General features: G+C 40.8%; 2 protein-coding genes across 2 annotated transcripts; one reads left to right on the top strand and one right to left on the bottom strand.

The window, feature by feature from the left end:
* Window positions 1–1,667: 1,667 nt before the first annotated feature.
* On the top strand, window positions 1,668–7,550 carry mrps22 (mitochondrial ribosomal protein S22). The gene is made up of 8 exons (XM_063494176.1): window positions 1,668–1,794; window positions 2,149–2,306; window positions 2,414–2,578; window positions 3,964–4,107; window positions 5,968–6,051; window positions 6,278–6,423; window positions 6,538–6,646; window positions 7,171–7,550. Exons 1-8 carry the CDS (start codon window positions 1,668–1,670, stop codon window positions 7,261–7,263), a joined length of 1,026 nt encoding a protein of 341 aa, XP_063350246.1. The 3' UTR covers window positions 7,264–7,550.
* A 56-nt stretch (window positions 7,551–7,606) lies between these two features.
* Window positions 7,607–19,686, bottom strand: LOC134641676 (coatomer subunit beta'-like). The gene is made up of 22 exons (XM_063494174.1): window positions 19,642–19,686; window positions 19,018–19,155; window positions 18,779–18,865; window positions 18,460–18,586; window positions 18,011–18,159; window positions 17,559–17,705; window positions 15,962–16,061; window positions 15,735–15,877; window positions 15,360–15,559; window positions 14,984–15,094; window positions 13,735–13,823; window positions 13,526–13,632; window positions 13,278–13,421; window positions 13,018–13,148; window positions 11,991–12,198; window positions 11,555–11,665; window positions 10,975–11,189; window positions 10,770–10,862; window positions 10,334–10,514; window positions 10,105–10,176; window positions 8,628–9,599; window positions 7,607–8,547 (listed from the first exon to the last, which is right to left on the bottom strand). The coding sequence occupies exons 1-22, from the start codon at window positions 19,642–19,644 to the stop codon at window positions 8,464–8,466; spliced, it is 3,612 nt and encodes a 1,203-aa protein (XP_063350244.1). The 5' UTR covers window positions 19,645–19,686; the 3' UTR covers window positions 7,607–8,463.
* Between the last annotated feature and the right edge of the window lie 529 nt (window positions 19,687–20,215).

Here is a 20,215-nt window from a genome sequence, read left to right as displayed (position 1 = left end):
TTTCAAACATAAAAGTGACTCACTTAAAAATAAAATAATAACAATATCTTGGAATCATATACTGAAAAAAATCTTGGTTTGAATTTCCAAGCCAAGCACTTCCGCTAATGATTACTCATTATCACTTCTTTTTTAAAAATATTTTCTTTTCATTTTTCCGGTTGGCCAATAGACACTGCTTATTTTTAAGTCAAGGCTGGAGTGTCTATACAGCGCTGATAACATGTGGTTCGATTTTCTGTGTGTCAGCAACTGACTCACTTGCCCTTAATTGCCCTCTCAGACTCGAGAGGGCAAGTGACTAAAATGCTCCACCGTTCAAGGGCATTTTCAACCGCATTAAGCAAAACTTTCATCCTTTTTACTCGCAACACTTTTCCACATTTTCCACACTGTCTCAGTTAATCTGAAGTAAGAAAAAAGTGTAAAACACCACTGTACAGTTTTTGTTCGTTCCTAGTATTGTAAATATTTGAAAGCATGCATTTTCTTGAAGCTATAAAGTCATCGACAACTTTTTTTTGTTTAAACATATTACACTATTTTAAAAAAAATCACTGTTAAAGTCTGTTAAAATAACAGAATTTCTTAAATCTTTTTATATTCTTTAAAAAAATGTTTCAAAAAGTGGGAAAGAGAGAAAAAAAACCTTTCGGACACAGTCTTGACCGTCTAGCGTTTTATAGCTACACTTAATTCTTTTAGTCCCACACTGCACAAACTTGGTGTTAAATAGGACAAAGTTCAAAACAACCAATGGGTATTTTTTGAGACAGACCTATCTTTACATAGAAAAAAATGTAGCATACTGGAAGAAGAGTGTGTAATTTATCATCCAGACAGATTATCCAGTTATCAGACAATTCAAGAACACGCTGTAATGGCAAGTTAGGAATGTGTGTGGGCTACCCAAAGTTAAGCCGCACAAGAGGAACAAACAAATAAGAAAAAAAAAGATCTTTGAAAATCTGATACAATGGTACGACATTTTTGAAAATGAATTATTTTCCAGTACCCACACTAAGGTCACAAGTGAACGCTTTAGTAGTGAGGGGGTGGGCAATCTCAGTCCACGAGGGCCGGTGTCCCTGCAGGTTTTAGATCTCACCTTGGGTCAACACACCTGAATCACATACATGATTAGTTCGTTACCAGGCCTCTGGAGAACTTCAGGACATGTTGAGGAGCTAATTTAGCCATTTAAATCAGCTGTGTTGGTTCGAGGACACATCTAAAACCTGCAGGGACACCGGCCCTCGTGGACTGAGATTGCCCACCCCCAACCGCATGTGGTAGCACAGTGCCACCTGGTGGATATTTTCACTGAGATTTTCTTTTAATAGAATTAACTTTTTTAATATTCTACAATGAAGTTTTGTTGTAGACAAGTTCTAAATATCAATACATTACCAAAAAAATGAAGTACCCAAAAACAACAAATTAAAAAAGCTTTTTTTTTAAACAGCCACAGTTTAACACTCGAAAGAAAAAATAGTTTTATTCATTTAAACTGCGCAAGCTATGAGAAAGCAACAAACAAATAAAGGTGATTTTATTTTATTTTTCGTAGCGTTGTGTAAACATACTACATATCCCATGATCACTTGGGGGCGGGGGTTCACGAGCAAGTTGAAAGGTCCTGTCGCACAGATGAGGTAATAACAAAGATGGCGGCCCTCGGTACAGCACGGTGCTTGTTGCGGAGCTGCTCTGGGGTGAAAAATGTGCAAAGGAGCAAACAGATACTGATGAGGTCTGGCGCGAGGACTTTTTGTAGTGAAACACAAGATAAAGGTGCGTTTTATTGCTGGTAACATGACTGCAGCTCAGGCTTTTTCTTCGCTGTAACGCTGACCTTGTAGCTCGTTGGGCTCAGCAGTTGGGGTGCCGGTGACAAACGCTCACGGACGCTTTATTGTCGCTCTGCCTTTCGGCACCTATGTGCAGCATGTAAAGGCTTAGCTTCTTCTACAAGCCGTTGTATTTGGAGGTGTTGGCCGGTATAGTCGATGCTTGCTAATCCCAATGAATGATGCTATACAAGCTAAGTTCGTCTGGAAAATAAACAATCTACAGTTAAACATAACTGTCACCAAGCCAGAGTTTGTAAATTATTTAACTCATTAACTAGTATGTCTTTCTCTGCAGCTGCCACAGACCATGCAAAGCCCCAATTCACCGATTCAGCTGTACAGGACATCCTCACCAGGATTACAGGCCTGGACCTGCAGAAAGTGTACCGACCCATTAAGCAGGAGCTGAAGCCACCCACGTATAAACTCATGACGGATGAACAGCTGGAACAGGTGCCCTGTAGATGAAGTGTTACAGAGTCCACCCCTTTTGATCGCATACATTCTTAAATATGTTGGTGTTGCTTTTGTTTCATCCAATCCTTTTTTTGTGATTCTAGGCAGTCAAGTTAGCCAAAGAGCAAGCTAAAAAGCTGCTGCAGATGCCCCCTGTGTTGCAAGAGAGGAAGCCCATCAGCGATGTGCTCTGTGAGGATAAGATCCTGGACGGCATGGACACAGCTAAATATGCCTTTACAGACATCACCTATAATATTCCACACAGGGTACACACATCTTGCTTTCTGTGTGTGTGTGTGTGTGTGTGTGTGTGTGTGTTTAACTGGGTATTAGTTGGCTTCCACAAGTCGATCAGCTGCAGTCCTGGCAGAGCAGTAGTTACCCTTCCACATATCCAACGCGCGACTCTCGTATAGGATGCTCCGTTTTATTTGCTTTAAGCTACATTTGCGTCATATCTGCAAGTGACTTTGCAATCCACTTCCACCCCAGCTCATCTTTTCATGCTGCTTCTCATTTAGTCACCATCACTATTGCTTTTATTGATACCTGCTCTGTGCCAGACTGCCATATGTAAAATACAGACTTTTTATTATAGGGGTCCTGACTGACGTGAGCTTCCATAATATATACATCTCTATGCCCCTAATTAGAGCAGGGCGATATGACCAAAAATATTTATCACAATATACATTTGAAAATGTGCGATAACTATATAACTGACGATATAATTGACACTAGACAAAATACTTTACAACTCCACAACTTTATTAGTGCAAATAAAAAAAATCAATGTATTTTCACTTAAACAAGCAGCTGTTTTTTTTATGTGCATTAAAGTTATATAAAAATTTAACAGTGCAAATGCAAATTCCTTGCTGACAGTTTAACCAAAAGGCATTTCCAGTGGAAATTGGCCGACATATCCTCAGCATAACCATGTATAATATCCACAAAACTTAAAAAGAGGTTATAATATGTTGAAGCACAGTACGTATCACTCCGCGAGGCTCCTGCCTACGATAGCCGTAATGCTCCGACAATCCATCAAGCGGTGCGGGTTCGTAGCTTAGCAAAGTCGTACTAAAACATTTGACAGATGTTCGAGCGCCGTGTACCACATAAAATTGTTTTGAGGTCAGTAAACACAACCAGAATTCATACATAAGGCACACGAGATTATAAGGGCACTGTCGACTTTCAGAAAAATCAAAGGATTGATTTTAAGTGTGCCGTATTTTCCAAAAAACACGGTAATAACGATGGCCCGCTAGCATGCTTTACCAAAAATAGTGCTTTGTTGTGTATCTGACGGACAAAAGCTAAACCAGTTCCACATCACTGAAGTTGCAGCATTCGTCCGTTTCATTCAACGATCCGCTTTCGCCCTTCTTATTCTCCGTCGCCGCCATGCTTTTTCCGCCATGTGCGTATGAAAACAAAGGCACTGCGCATGCGCGTTTTACCCATATTCTATTGCGATATTTCATTTTCTTATCGTTGCCCAACATTATACCGGTATTACCGAGAACGGTATGATATGGCCCAGCCCTACCCCTAATTGCCTAAAACTCACCGATTTGATATGGCTTTTGATTCAAGAATGTTACTAAAATATACCACATATATATTCTGTATGTCTTTTCAACAGGAGAGATTTATAGTTGTACGGGAACCTAATGGAACCCTTAGGAAGGCCACTTGGGAGGAGAGAGACCGACTTATCCAAGTCTACTTCCCTAAGGAGGGACGCAAGCTCACTGCACCACTTCTGTTCAAAGAGGAGAACCTTAAGGTAGAACCTAAGAATTCTCCCACCTCTCTTTCTTCTTCTTCTTCTTTTTAAATTATATTCCATAAAACTCCTTCCATGCATCTTTTACAGAGCTCGGGTTTTATAAGCGGCACCAGCCTTCTGTAGACAAAGGCTTCATTTTGTGCCCATGAGTTGTTCCCTTTTATTTTTTATTGGTCGCAGTGAAAACATCATGTGCTGAAAGTGTTACACTAGAGTGTGGTGCTGGCCAACAGCAGATACTTGGACTTGAACTGCTGTAGTTAATACGTTTAATAATGGTTGCCTTCCATTTATATCTGCCTGTTCCAGCGTAGTTTTACTCTGCTTGCTGGGCTCATCGTCACAGTTTGCTGAACACTATTAGCCATTATTGTGATTTGTTGGATCTGTGATTTTTTTTTTTCCCCCAGTATGTAGCTCATGTTTGCGCTGATATAAAATGTGTTGATGTAATCTACTCTACTTTTTAAACTTGTTTTTTTATTTACACATAGTCAGCATAATCCTTGTTTACATTGATGTTCTATTAACAGGGCTAACAAGGGAAAACTCTTGTTTGGAGCCAATTTTCCAAACTTCATGTATTTCAGAATATTACTGCTTGTATAGCATTACAGTGGATACATTGTATCCATACATGGGCACCAAATATTAGTTTATTATTTAAATTGCAGATACAAATTAAACTTTTAAGTACCAGAATAGTAAAATCAGTTCCTTTTGTAGTCCACCAGAGGGTGCTGTGGAGTTTTCCTAGCCAGGTCAGCTATGGTGATTGTCAGCATGCAGGAGGAACGTTCATTAAACAAATGGGCTTCAGAGAAAGAAATGAGAAAAGCACCATTAAAATCAAAAATGTGCTTTTTTTTCCTTTTGTAACCTGCCCGGGACAAAGGTGCAGTATGCAAGTGAAATACTCTGAGAATGTTACAAACGTGAGGAGTTGTCTCATGCACCGCTATCCTGAAATACTGATACAGACTGATTACAGGACACCTCATGTTAAATCAGCTCAGTCAAAAAGCAACTAACACTTGACCTACTTATCATGATTCAATTCAATAAAACTTTATTGATCCCGAAGGTTGGCCCGGAACGAAATGACAAACCTTGTGAGTGACAAACCTACCTCACAGTTAACGGTGAGCTAAGAGAATAGGGTACATGCTGAAGCCACTGGAATGAGATATGTGACACTGTCACAGGGTTTTATCACAGACGCAGCCCTGTCTAGGCTGTACAGAGGAGTGAACTGTAAGGCCGAGGAAAGTTAGAGTAGAACACAAAGGGTTAAATTAACTCGCAGGCTGTGGATTCATATGTGATTAATATGGCTCATTTTGTTTCAGAGGAGCGGCGACTGCTGTCTCATATTCTAAATGTATGTAATGGTACAGTAGTCCACACATTTGCATTCAGTTGTTTGACTAGAGTGTAATACAAACAGCTCAGTTTGACAGGTGGGTGCAGCATTTATGGCAGGTTTTAATGACAATGTCGGTCCGCCTGTGTGCCTGAAAATAAAATTCATTCAAGTGGAGAAGACTGAAAACCTTGTCAATATTTTTTTTAATTAATAAGATAAAGTTTATCACTGGAGGCCATAATTTGCAGATAAATCGCAGTATATGTTATTGCAGAACTCAGCATATCACTAAATGTTTAAAATCACAATAAAATATCATGAGTGAAGTGTTGTGATAATATCATAATCTACACATTATTCTATCCATTTTAAAAAACTGCTATTAACCATGAGTGACAACTGATCATCACCTCATGTTGTTCATTGTCATTGTGTCTGGAGGGTTTTCCTCAGTACACTGTTACCCACTTATACCTCTTTCTCTTCATTAGTTGGTGTTTTCCCAGGACCGCCATGAGGATGTGTTGGACTTGTGCCTCGTCCAGTTTGAACCAGACTCTTCAGAATACATCAAGGTAAAATACCAGTGACCTTGTGGTATTTTGACCTCATTGCTGGCTGCACTGAGATCTGTAAACTCTACCTAGAACTTGTTATGCTGTGAAATTTTCTGTCTTTTTATATGTTCTCTGCTTCATTTGATATGAAGTGAAAAAAAGTGCATAATGAGTGTTGTGCTGATTAATTACAAATGAGCTAAATCATCAAGGTCTGTATTCATTTAATGTGTTTTGTGTCTAGGTACACACGGCCACATATGAGGACTTGGACAAGCATGGCAAATATGATCTGCTGCGGTCCACCAGACACTTCGGAGGCATGGCCTGGTACTTAGTTAGTGTTCGTAGGGTGGATGGGCTCCTAGTGGACATGCTAAAAAGAGAGCTGTGAGGTTTTTTTTAAGCATTTGCATTATTTTAGAATTGAGTTACATTGAGTACGCTGTACCTGCTGGCAAAAGCTCTGATCTGAGCCTTCAGTGTGTGTGTTGGTGTTTCCAGGCTCCAGGATGCTGTAAGCCTCGTGTCTCTGTTCCACATGGTCCACCCCCACAGTGAGTCAGCCCGGGAAGCTGCCAGCCAACAGGCCACAGGCACCGACCTGCTTAAGGTAGTTGAACTGTGACAAACAGTATGTGCTGATTCGTAGCTCTATTTGGCACTTGAGTTCATTTAAAGTCTGTTTAACGTATTGCTATTTGATCTAGTTTACATAAATGGTATTCCTGGATATTCGAGGCGAATCAGGAGTCAGTGTAACTCTTAAGAGGTCAAATCTAGGATGTTTCCTGCATTAGACGTTTGGGTTTTTCCTTTAACGTGGGAATAGAGGGACCAGGTCCAGGATACATCAGGTCTTATTTGTTCTCACTGGCCTTCAGCCTTGAAGTAAGGGGGAGGGACACTGAGAATGACAACCATTTAATGTGAAAGGTTAGCGGCAGGAGGTGTGGGTGTGTGTCTGTCTTCTACATTCAAGGCCTCTCATTTAGTCACAGTTGATTTCGAAACCCAATCTTAGCTGTGTTTACTACGTCCAGTAATAATACTATTAATACTGTGATTGCACTTTGACTGCACTTTAGTGTAATTGATCTTTTTCTTTTTCCATTTTGCTCATGTGTGCCCCTGCAGATCTATGCCCAGAGGGACTCCCAAAGGTCAGGCTACATCGAGCTGGCTCTGCAGGCCTATGAACAGACTGCTGTTGAGGGCTCTGCTTCATGATTGGTCCATACCTCAATAGAGAAATGCTATACAGAACGCCTGGAAATCCTGCCTCTCATGTATAAAATATGACAGTTTGTTGTTTTTGTGTTGGGCCAAGAGTAAAATATGCTTCTCCAAAGGAAACCTTTTCACATCACAACCAACAATTTGAAGAGTTGGCTGAAACGTCTTGTGAGATACTTTAAGATGTTTGTTTCTTATGCAGAGAAGTTGTCAGTGTAGTTCTTTGAATCAAGCTTCATGTCTGCTTATATCATGTACATAAAATAAATACAGCCTTTGTACTTGAGTGTCATGTTATTGGAATTATATTAGAGACTGTGGAAGCTCCTTTAATTTACTCGCCAAGAAAACAGTCACAGTAGCATGCAATTTTTATTTCAAACAAAGGAAGCAGAAAACCATGTTAAACACACTAGCAACAGCAACATACTGTATGTTTTTGATCATTTAATAAGCTTAAAAATAAAATTATGACTTTAACACTTAAGACAATGAGAAGAATCAAATGGAGGGTTTGCATGACGTGGTGTATACATAAAGCGGAATGGCATGCGGAACATTTAACTCACATTGAACCGGTGAAATGGTAATTTGGAGTCTTTGATAAAATGCTGTGATGCTTGTGGGAGAGGTATTGCGATTCTTTCCTATGAAGGCTAAGTTTCTGTCAGCAAGTAAAGCTTGAAGCACTTAGATTTGAGACACAGCAAACCCCAAAGTATTTATTTAAAGCTATGAACCATTTAAAATAAAATCATAAAGGCACGCTAGCAACAATGAAGAAATGCCTATTTGTCTGTCAGTACATTTTTGGCTTTAATACACTGCATATGCAGATAGTGTTAAAATACAGCCTGGTCTCATCAGTCGTGGCTGAAAACCAGCAAAACAGCTCTGTCCCACTGAGGCATGGACAGGCTTTCTAAGGGTTTTCACGGTGTCTGGCATCATGCCTCGAGAGCAGATACTTTGGGATTTGTGGGCTGCAAGGTAGGCGGGTTGGGCTTATTCCATTGTGTTCGATTAGTCTGGGATCTGGGCAGTTGGGAGGCTGGTTATTGTGGTGTTTGGATAAGGGTTTAGGCCAGAACTAAGAACGCAAATGCCTAATAATATCCACTTTAGTCTTAATTGTTTTGATTTATGAAACTCGCATCACTGAACAGAAAAAAATGGCTTGTGAAAGGCTAGTTTCTATTCACCCAGGAACTCTTCATCTAGGTTGACATCTGTGGCATCAATATCCTCCAGATCAAAGTTGTCCAGATCATCCAGGGCCTACAGGTGTAAGGCAAAACAATTCTGGATTTAACATTCAAAGCAATATTAGGGTAACAGGCTTATAAACCTTTGTTTACCTCATCATTCGCCTCGAGGTCCTCTGGCAGTACCTCAGGTCTTTCAGGACCTTCCTCTTCCTCTTCTGCTGCATGGCCTTCTGCATGAGCTACAGTGAGGGCTAAAACCTCTGGCTCAGCCTTGTGAATAACAGGAGGCTTTACTGGAAGTTCTCCAGTTTGTTTTTCTTGTTCTCGTTCTTGTGCTGGGACTGGCTTCAGTACTGGCACTGCATCTTCAAGCAAGTCTAGCAGAGGATCCAGGGTCAGCTCCGGTAAAATCTGGACAGCTGCGTCCAGCGCTGGAACATCTGCGGTTTCAAAAGAGATGAGCTCCTCCACTGCCGTGTGTGAAGGTGTTGTTTCTGCAACAAGTTCGCACGTAACAGGAGTCTCTTCTGTTTCTGCTGCTCCACCCATTGAACCTGGAACTTCTGAGGCGATCCTATCTTTTTCCAGATCTTGATGAATGATCATTTCCCCAGGTGCTATAGGCTCGGACGTAACTTCATTATCGACCGTCAGACCAGCGCTAACCAGGACATCCTCAGCTGCTAATGCCTCATTTGGTGCTTCTTGTGTTGTTAGAGTGGTTTCTGTTTCAGAAGCACAGACAGCAGGTGGAGCTTCAGTTTCTGGAGATAATTCCTGAACGTCTTTCTTCACGCATGACCTGACATCTTCCACAGGACTGAGCTGTACCGTCTCAGCCTCCTCATCAGGCATCCGGCTGATCTCCTCTACAGAGACTAGAGTGTCTGCTTTAGTGCCCACCTTCACTGCTTTAAACTCGCATGATTCTGACACTGCTTGTTCTTCTGTAGCATCAGTAGGAAAAGGGTCTGCTCTTCTCAGGACAGATTCTTCTTCACTTGCTGAAACAGTCGACTCTTGTTTTACTGAAGCGTCCTCCTCCACTACTGCAACTTTTGAATATTTACTTTCTGTTACTGCTGGCACAATGGTGGCCTCACTAATGCTCTCCGCCCCTTGCTTTAAAGAAAACACAGAACGATCAAACTCAGAAAAGGAGTTGCAGTGTTTGCTCAACCGCTGGCTTTAATCATCTGTTTAAGTTATATCTTTTTTAAAATTTGGATACTACAATTTAAGTTTTACAGAAGGAGCAACACTGTTCTCTTTCATGCACCATGTCTGGCACATGGTGCATGAAAGAGAACAGTCAAGTGTGAAAGGAGCTGAATCAGTGGTAAATTTGAATGTTTTTTTTTTTTTCACTTCTCGCAATGAACCATTACAAATCTTTACAAATCTTTTTCATTTTTGTTATCATCCATTAGCTAATATTGTTACCCTAAAGACACATATTAGGTTAGGATATTACACTGTAGTCAAGATACCATGGAAGGAAATTAAAAAAGACTGGTATGCTGCTGTGACATTTATAGTAGCTTAGGCACTTATTGACACACAAGAGCAGCCTGTTTGACTGCACTGACTGAATGAGCATGTGTAGAGATGAGGACTGTGCTCTCACCTCTGAGTCAGTGATTTCTCCTTTAGGTCTAAAACCTGCTGATTCCTCCAGAACACTGCGCTCTTCATTTGGCTAAAGAACCAAAGAAATGGGAAAAGTGGGATCTCAGACTCTTAACTTATGTTCAAAGTATGAACAGCTATAGTCCAACGAGCTTTGCAGAAAATGCAAAAAATCTTAGATGCTGATTTAACTTTGAAAATACAGTTCGACTGACTCTTGCACTGACCGTAATGAGAGGGTATTCTGTAGCAGGTCTGACCCCGACATGAGTCTCCTTCAGGTACTGCTCAGCCAGCAGGGCTTGCTGGAAGCCAGGGAACAGGTTGGTGTACTGGCTGGGGTCAGCCAGAGCATCTGCTGCCTTCTGGTTGACCTTGGAAAGACTCTCCTTCCAGAGCTTCACCACCCTGAAGGAAGAGAGGCACACGCATCGCCACAGTGATGCATAATATATTATAGAAATTCTCATTAATAAGAAAGAACATTTTTCTAAAAACTCTGATTCAGACTAGTAATTATTTCAACAGCTGGGAGGAAAACAGGCACACCAAGTGATACATGCAGAGGTTCTTCAGGACACAAACAGATAGGCTAATGTAAGCCCACAGGCAAAGAGTGTTACACTTGGACATATGTTAGGTATTCATTAGAAGCAGCATTACCTTGAGACATGGCTGGGCATATATGTTCTTGCCAGGAATGCAGCTTCTGGCAGTCGATCTGTTTTGATCAAAAGGTCCAGACATTTGTCCACTCTGAGCAAATACAAAAAAACAAAGATGGCGGTGACAAAAAAAAGAATAAAGTTTAAACACATAAGTCAGTTTAAAAACCTCCTTTGTGCTCTTTACCCCTGACAGCACTAACCTCCCCTGCAGGAAGTAGGTGAGGAAGGCCACGTTGGTCTTCCCATCTCTCTCTGCCCCCTCAGCCAGTTGGCCCACCATGTCAACGTTGCCCGAAGTGGTGGCCAGAAGCAATAATCCCCCATAATCCTGAGCTTGGTGGAGACACTCCTGAGCCAAGCTAAACTGGCACTTTGTAGTTGCAAGCTCTGCCAGCTGCTTCCATTTTTGTTCTGACTGACTCGGCCCCCGCGAGCAGAGGTGCCAAAGAGACAGGAGAGCGGATTATCTCAGGACGAAAGGCATGAACCTCGACAACAAAACACTGTAAAGCGGTTACTAAATAAGGGACACCAGGTCTGTGACTCACACTTTCAGGCTTGTATAGGGGAAATAACTGATTCTGTGCACAATTACACAGCTGCTGATTAAAAAACAAAACCAATAATCATTGATTTATTTATGTGAATATACACCACACAACTATTCCACTCTGTAGCTTTAGCTAACTTTAGCATTTAGCTCAGAGTAGCACAGTGTCTAAAGACATCCTTACATAGCCGCTAACATTTAGTAGCTATAGAAAGTGTCCGAGCTCTCACCTCTGCTTTCAGGGCCAGTTGATAGGCTGTCTTGAGCTCTCCCAGCTGCAGAGCAAGTTCAAACTTATGCTCTGGGTCATTGGACACAGCGAGGGCCTGCTGCCTAAAGCCCTACACAGCACAAAATAACATTCTCATTAGTCTATATTCTGTATATTATCCTTTCTCACTTGTTGTGATGGCCAGCAGTAGAGGCTAGATATATGAAGCAATATGAATAGGGGAAAAGTGACTGCGTGAGAAGCCAAAGCCCTTGCATGATAAATATGTTTTATAAGAAACACACAGAAATTCTGCCCAGAGGCATCACACCATCTGGCTGCCTCATGTTCTGTAAATTATGCATTCGTCCAAGTCCTGAATTTTTACTCAGCCAAAGGAGCAAGAGAAGCACAAAGATGGATTTCCAAGGGTAAAAGCTGGCATGCAAACATACCTGTTTCTCCAAGAAGCGGGCTACGCGGGTCTGCTGCTCCTTGGGAATCGTGGGTAGAACCTTGTCAGCAGTGCTGAAGTCCTTCCTCATGACAGCTGTCTGATATTCTAGCACAGAAAGCAGCAGCGAATAGCTGATAACGTTCAGCTCCTTGTCTCCGAGGTAGAGACGGTCATCCTTCGGGATGTAGCCCAGCAGATACATCGTCCTACACCAAAGAAAGACTGTCTGTAGTTTTGAATTTACTGGATAGTGTTGCGAAATCAGTTTTACCCCGGTTCTTTTATTCGTCGAGGGATCCAGAGATGTCACCGGAACTCAGTAGTCATTTTTACAAAATCTTTATTCATCTTTATTCATCTTCATTTAAGCATGCACTTCTAGAAGGGAAGACGAGGCCGGTGTCCCTCTGAAACAATCTTCACCCCTTTGATAGTCACAGCCAGCTTTATAGAGGCGACCCTATCATAAATCCCCCACAGTGTGCTACAAACTCTGTCTCTGTGTGTATGCACGAGCACGTGAGTGCCTGTGTGTGCGCGTACCCGTGTGTGTATGTGAGTGCTCGTGAGTATGGATGCGGATGTGTGTGCGTGACAGTTAAAACACTGTGGGTGTAGGTGACTCCCTAGAGATCATAAAAAACCCATCTCCCTTCCAGACCACAGTTATCCAGGTTAAATGTTGAGACCCCCACCTAGGTATGCCCTGAGGAATTTCCACTTAACATTAACTCCTTTCTGTCTTAGCTTCACAGTTCAAGTGGGGGAGGGACACACTCAGGCCTTTATTACATTGAGGGCAGTGTCAGTGTCTCTACAATAATTCTACATTCTATCTTAACACATTCCTAAACTCTAAAATAAGCTAAACATTCCTACAATAGCAAGTGGAAATAAAACGTAAAATAAGACGCTAAATGGATTCATAGCCATGCAACAGATTTTGCAGCATTACAGGAACATTTATGAATATGCCAAGGAAAAAAAAACAAAATGGATTTGCAGATACATATTTGTGAGTTTACCTGTCCATGTGAGCAATGGTGATTATCTCTCCTCCTACATAATAGCTGAGTCTGTTAACAGAGCTGGTGTAGATGAAGCAGTCTCCCACCCAAACCCCTGTCTTTACCACCTCTTGGACCTCCTCCAGCACCTGACCAGCAGGAAAAAGAGGACAGACAGAAAAGAGATTGAGAAATGATCTAAAAAGGTAACAGAATTCTTCTAAGACGTCAAATTTTTACTTAAATAGTCTAGACAATTAACCATGTGAGTCTCTGACCTCAAAGGCAGCCTCTATCCCATCTTCTGTCACCCCTTCTTTAGACTCCTGGGCTGTGGACACTCGCTCTGGTAGGTAGCGCAGCACGAAAAAAGACTCATCTGTAGCGATACAGATGAGCTCCCCAGAGTCAGACCACAAGACCTAAAGACACAATTAAAAAAAAAACCCAACTCCTATTAGAAAGCCACAGTAGTAAATTTAGTATCGATTTAAGCTGATAAAGTGCTCATTGGATTATAGCTGACATGTTTAGGCTGGATCTCAATACGCCGGATCAATTCAGAGCTCTCCCAGTCGTAAAAGGTCAGGCCGCTGTTTGACCTCACTCCTAGTAGGAAGCCACCAAAGATGCCTGTAGGGATGCAGGATAGTAATACATAGGCACAGATACTCACACATATGCTCTCAAAAATATATTCAACAAATTCAAACAAAAACATGACATGAAACTCACCTTCAGCTCCAAATTCAGGTTTGAATGTCTTCTTCTCTTTGAAGTTCTTAAATATTTTGACCACACTGTTGCCTTCTCTGACTGCATACCTATAACAATATTTATAATAATAATAATAATGTACCAGACCACAGGGGACTTACAGTAAGGCTAATCAGTCCTTTGACCATTTTCAGGAGTACATATTTTGGGTTTATGTTGACAGTTCGATGAGCAAGTTGAAATCCTGTTTTTAAAAAAATCACTCTCCATTTAATCATTAGTTATTATTAATCTCTGGCTCTTCTTCACAGCATGTTTTTGTCCTCTCTCTCTCTCTTTATCCCCAAACAGTCTCAGCAGATGGCTGCCGCTCCCTGATTGTCCGGGTTTCTTCCTGTTAAAAGGGAGTTTTTCCTTTCCATTGTCGCCAAGTGCTTTACTCGCTGGGGGGTTGTCTGATAACTGGAGTTTTTGCTGTATTACTGTAAGGCCTTACAATAACAAAAGAGCCTTAAGGCTACTGCGATTTAGCAAATAAAACTAAATTGAACTGATTTGAAATTGGACGATGTGTAAAATGTAAAAAAAAAAAAGAGAGAAAGAACACAACACTTTGCAAATCATATGAATGCTATGTTCATTTGCAAAAAGTACAAAGGCAACATATCAGAGTTTGAATCAAGGAAGTCTGATTTTTATCTTAAGGTTAAATTCGATGATACTATGATTTGATGTTACTATTACCCCTGAGTTACATCACATTAAGAATATTCTGTGATTTTTGGGGGGGAACTGATGATGTAGATTTTTGAAAGCCAAACATATTTCAATTCTTGATGTAAAATATAGATATTTAGCTGCTCAACAGAGCCTCCTTTTTCATATTTCTTATTTCAAAATGAGCCAAATGGTTTTAATGGGCGATAGTTCTATCTTGCAAACAGGCCCATTTACACACCTAGACTCTTTTACTATCAAGCAACACTTCTGTAACTAGATTAAGAATATGATTTGGTTTTGCATTGCTGAAATAAGCTAGGTCTTCCCTAAAAATGAACTCAGTCCTCAGACCTTTTTTGGAAATTGGGCTGTACCATTCACCCTACAAAACTGCAACTTTTTACAGTGTTTACTGTTTCCCTGTATTTACTCTGAGCTAATCAGCCTCTGCATATTTAGCATACGTGTGATATTGGTTTTCATATCTAAGTCAGCACAAAGTATATTTTCTAAAATGCTGAGCCTTAATGTAAAGGTAAAGACTTACTGTGAAGAGTCGTGTGCCCAGATAAACTCCAGAGCAGAGCCGAAGCTCTTGTTCCTCAAAGCCATGGCAGTATAGATGATATACTCCCCATCCCCACACACCACTACAAATCTGTCATTGTGCAAAGATACAAATTACACACATGATTATCAAATTATACTTTAAGATTTTTACCCCAAAGACTCAGTGAGCACGCAGGCTGCCACTATCTTACCTGCACTGAAACGATCATAGGCATTACACAATTACACTGCAGTTAGACATAAATCTAGTTCAAGTCTAATTTACACTTTAATAACGGTCATATTTTGGTTAGAGGAAAAAGAAAGATTAGTCAGAACCTCATGCTGTTTCCACCCAAAGCCTGGCGCTTTACCTCCCATTAGGGCTGTGTCGGATTGTCTGGGGGTAAATCTCACAGCTTCCCAGGTCTTTCACACTCAGAGGGAGCCTCTCTCCATCCCTTATCTCAGTCTCTGTCAGTGCCTTTAGGTTGGCCTGCTGCACTTCAGAGTGACGAGCCCAGATGACCTTCCCGCTAGAGTCCATGGACATGACGGGCTCCACTCGACCAATCTGAAACAAAGAGGGAGTGGATGAAGAAGGATTAAGAATAATAAAGGGAAAAAAGAGAGAAAGGTATATGAAGAAATGGAGGACAGAGATGTTACATCATCAGCTGAATCTTGACCACGTCACTACTTAAAAAGTCCATTCAGAAAATCTGTAAGGAAACTACAAATATAACGACCTTGATGATGATGCTGCCTTCATCAAAGCCTATAGCCACACTGTTGGAGCCGGGCTGGCCACATATGCACCACACCCGCTCCATGCCATAGTTGAGTGTGTTTTCCAGCCGGTAGGTGTTGGAGTGCCACACACGAACAGTGCCTATGGAAAGGACAAAGAGGTCAAACTTTAAGCAAGATGCCGTGCTCATTTGGGAACACAAAAATGTACGAATGTTTGACCCACCATCTTCAGCGCCTGTGAGAATGATTGGCAGCTGAGGATGGAAGCTGACGCAGGTCACATTCTGAGCGTGACCCTCCAGAGTCTGAACACACGTTTTGTTCTAGGGAGATAAAGCACACACCGTGTTTATTGTTCTTTTCACATGTGGTAAGATTTTTATATGAACGCACATGAACGTGTGTGAATTGTCTATATCAACGCCGAATAACTGCTTAAGGACTTTCCATATAATGGCTTTATAGTTAAGAATATAGGGAGTATCATGGAAAGTCCTTCCTATTTTTTACTTCTACAGATGCACCTCTTACTGTTGCTAAATTAAATGGGAACAGCAGAAATAGAAATTGTTACACGCTGTTAAGGTTTTGCTTTCCATTCATGATAACCATATGAGTTATTTAACTGTCCTGATTTAGCTGTATTTAGAATTAAAGGTATGTATCTTTAACCCTTTTTACTTATTTTGCTTTTTTAACATGTACAGTGTACATACATAAATTGTACCGGATATAGAAAAAAATCTAATACAAAGGCCCCTAATGTCCAAAGTAATAATGATAGCACTTAATTGTGTCTAGTTTTTAGCTAATGAGAAACACTATCAACAGTCCCAAAGAAAACAAACACTTCATCAGGGCAAGGAAATTTCAGCTATGGGTACCAATGTTTGCTACAGTTTCAGGCAGACCTGAGACTCTTTCAGTCACGTCTTCAGACTACATTTGCAATCTGTGCTTCACACTCTGATGCACACACACCCCAGCCACCTTAACTGAAAACAGCTTTGCCCAAATGTTGTAGATGGAAACCAAAGATGAAAGACTCCTTGAGTTGAAGCTGTCATTAACCTTGAGTCAGCACTACATGTTTTTCATATTTTTACATACTCTGGTAGATTGTGGATGCTTTTATACAGTGCAGCAACATCACCGCTGGCTCAGAGAGCTAACTTCAAATATGAAACTATCAAAAGACTTGATAGTGCTTGATTATCTATTTTGAAATGGCGATGAGAGTTTGGCCTTTTGTCCAGCATTTTCCATGTTTGCTTTTATAGACTAAAGAGGAGTTACACTGATGCAGGAAAGATAACAGTGTTACCATTTGAGTGACCGTGTTTTTTATAGTGCTGACAATCAGACCATCCAAAAATTTCTGCATTACATTTTTTTGTTGAGTGAAATTCTAATATTTTATTTATATATTAGCCCTAATTAGCAGGTAGCTGTGTCTGTGTCATGCACTATGTACAGTGTTTGGATGCTCCTTGCTAACCAAACTAGTTACTGTTAGCGGATGAGTTAGACGTGAAACTTTTCATCCACAAATCAAATCAAATCAAATCAAATCAAATAAAATACAAATGGTCAAACTGAAGGCTTGAAAATAACAGTGGGTAATATGTCCATCTTTTATATACAGGTTATGGTGGAGATATTTTCTTAATACTGTAGTGTGTTGTTATTGTATTTTTATTGTTTTTGTGTACCTCTTTGCATGTTTTGTATAATAGATGTCACATAATTATGGCAATAAACTGTTTTGATCCTAGGGTGCAGAAAGGAAGAAAAAAGCAGTCTCGTGTGTTTGTGATAACCTGATAATCCCAGATCTTGACCAGGCGATCATCAGCCCCTGATATGAGGTAGGGCTTGTCTCCTCCACTGTAGTAATCAATACAATTCACTCCCTTCTCATGGCCCTCCAGAGTAAAGTTGGGAGTCTTGGAGCCTAGTTGCCACACCTACAGTACAACAATTGAGTTGTTTATCACTGAGCAACTGAATATCACTCAGCAAATTACTGCTCCTGTCTCACTTAAATTGTATTGTTAGCAGTAGTGTTTCTCAAAATGAAGACCACCAATCCCCCTTTTCTTCCTCCTGTAGAGAAACTACACCTGTGTGTTCCTCCTTTTTGTCTCCTTTAACTTCATTTAAACTGAAAAACACTTTCATTTCTTCATGGCCTACAGCGGTCTTCCTTGCCTGCTCTTACAATTACTTTCCTGTATTCTTTAGGTGTGCCTGTGTGTGCGTGTGTGTATACCTTAATAGTCCTGTCCAGAGAGGCACTGGCAAACTGGTTGTTATCTCTGGGGTTGATGACAATCTGCATGACATAGTGAGTGTGTCCCTCAAACACCTGACTGCACAACCACTTTCTGTCCCAGTCCCACAGCTTGATCAACATGTCATCTAAAAACACGGAAACACGAGAAACGTAATTTCAATTCAATTTTATTTACACACGTAGCACCACATCACAAAAAAAAAAGCCAGACACGGAAAGGCCATCCAACTGCTGTGATCGGTTGGGGTGAGGGAAAAGGCAAGGAGAGAAGAGCGTAGAGAGACAGTAAACAAGAAGCAGGAAAAAACATGATGATGATGATTTCTGATTACAGCTTGCAAAGTTTAAAAAGTTACATGCATGAGGTAACATTTCATATGAGAGCATTTGTGTTTATGTGAGTATGTGTGGTGGCAGTTTCCTACCACTGCTGGTGAGGATGTACGGCTGTGTGGGGTGGACAACGATGCATCGGATGTAGTCAGAGTGAGCCTCAAACAAGTGAACTCTCTCCAGCGTGTTGTAGTTAAACACTCGGACCTGCATGTCATCCTGCAGACAGTCAAAGAGATTTGAATTTCTCTGCCAATTAGAAACGGGTCATCTACCAAAGCCAACATTACACACAACAGACTCATTCTTTTTAACCTTAAAACTGTCACATTTGTATTGGTGTTTGCACAAAAAACATACAGTAAAAGTAAAAGCTTTGAATCAGCAGTGCACATGAATTCAAATACTTACGGCTCCAGTGATGACCCAGTGTTTCCTGGCTATGAATTTGGCCACTCTTACAGGCAGATCACACAGCTCGAATGTTTTCACTATCGTCTACACACAGAAAAAAGCCCCATGCTGTCAGACTACATCACCATTAAAAACGAAGGAAGATGAAAAGATTGGTTATTTCATGTAACCTCTCAACGAGCGATTAGGGGGGAGATCAAACGGCTTTGTACAAATGTGCAGAGATAGATAGTGACCTGTGTTTCATGGTTCCAGACCACCACGGTGCCGCTGTAGAGGCTGACCACCATCCACGGTTCAGTGGGATGCAGGTCCACACTCTTCACCCGGTCTGACCGAGCTGTCAGTTTCCGCTTGATGTCCAGTCTCAGAGGCTGTGGAAGAGTGAAAAGACAAAGAGATAATAACGCCGCAAAAATATGTTAAAGTAAGCTTTAACCATCCAGTTTTGTCAGTAATCAGCTTGTCTCAGCTGCTGTTTGATTTCAGTTTTTGACTACCTTGAGGGTGGGGTTGTGTCTGTCGATACTTCCCATACCAGATTTTATATGCATGCCTGCCCCATAACGACTGGTCCTTTCAAGTCTTTTCATAACTCTGCTTATTTAGTATTCATAACTCATGCTTATTTGAATGCATGTTCAAAATATCCAACAACCAAAGGACAAAAGTGTTTTTTTCAGCCTTTTCATTGTCTTATTTTGAGAGTTTAAGACATACAAAGTTATTCCAAGTTATTATGTCACAATTATTATGTCGCTGACAAACATCCTTAAAAAAACGGCAAACGAAATAACTATAATTTTTTTTCTTAAATAACCGAAGTCACATAAACAGTTTAGTTTTTCAGTTGCACCTACCATGACTGCACATCGGTGAGTCTCTGCGGTGCTGTCCACTGTAAATTCGGGCCTCACTGCTGCCTGCCTGTGGAGCTCAGCGGAGCAAGTTTCTGTAAGAAAACTACCTCCGGTACAGATTTTCCAAAATAAGCCTGAACTCCCAAATTTCAACAGGGTTATAAAGCCAAATATAGAACCAAAGGGCTCAGTATAAACACCCGTCTTTGACAGATTTTGCTAGTTTTAAAAGCGTTTGTGCAAATAAGTGACTTGTATTTCTTCAATAACAAGATGTTAGCTCTGGATGGTTACACTTACAGGAAAGCTAAGCTAGCAGTAGCTCTGCACATATAAATATGGTTTAGAAAATGCCATTTTATAACAGGTTTGCTCATTTTCAGAGCTACACAACAGCTGTGAATCATTTTTAACTATTGGGTATAGTAAGTAATGCAATACTAAATATATAAAGGTAGATATTTCAACAAGTTACAGTGGGCTATACGGGATAGATTGTATCCTGTTTTACAGTATGTATGCAGGTTTATATATATACTGCTTCCTGTTTTGGGGGGGGTTAGCACCATTTCAG

This window comes from Pelmatolapia mariae, linkage group LG14, assembly GCF_036321145.2.
Source record: "Pelmatolapia mariae isolate MD_Pm_ZW linkage group LG14, Pm_UMD_F_2, whole genome shotgun sequence".
NCBI lineage: Eukaryota > Metazoa > Chordata > Actinopteri > Cichliformes > Cichlidae > Pelmatolapia > Pelmatolapia mariae.
Note: the sequence above shows the minus strand (reverse complement) of the source record. Positions and strands in the feature narration are given on the sequence as shown.

Bases quoted from the DNA above. Each gene is read 5' to 3' on its own strand.
- mrps22 (XM_063494176.1), top strand. From the start codon at position 1,668: ATGGCGGCCCTCGGTACAGCACGGTGCTTGTTGCGGAGCTGCTCTGGG. The intron at 2,307-2,413 runs GTGCCCTGTAGA...TTGTGATTCTAG, and splicing joins CGGATGAACAGCTGGAACAG to GCAGTCAAGTTAGCCAAAGA. The intron at 4,108-5,967 runs GTAGAACCTAAG...TCTCTTCATTAG, and splicing joins TCAAAGAGGAGAACCTTAAG to TTGGTGTTTTCCCAGGACCG.
- LOC134641676 (XM_063494174.1), bottom strand. The intron at 18,866-19,017 runs GTCACTATCTAT...TTCTGTGTGTAG, and splicing joins TCTGGAACCATGAAACACAG to ACGATAGTGAAAACATTCGA. The intron at 15,095-15,359 runs GTAAAGCGCCAG...GCACAATGACAG, and splicing joins CGACACAGCCCTAATGGGAG to ATTTGTAGTGGTGTGTGGGG.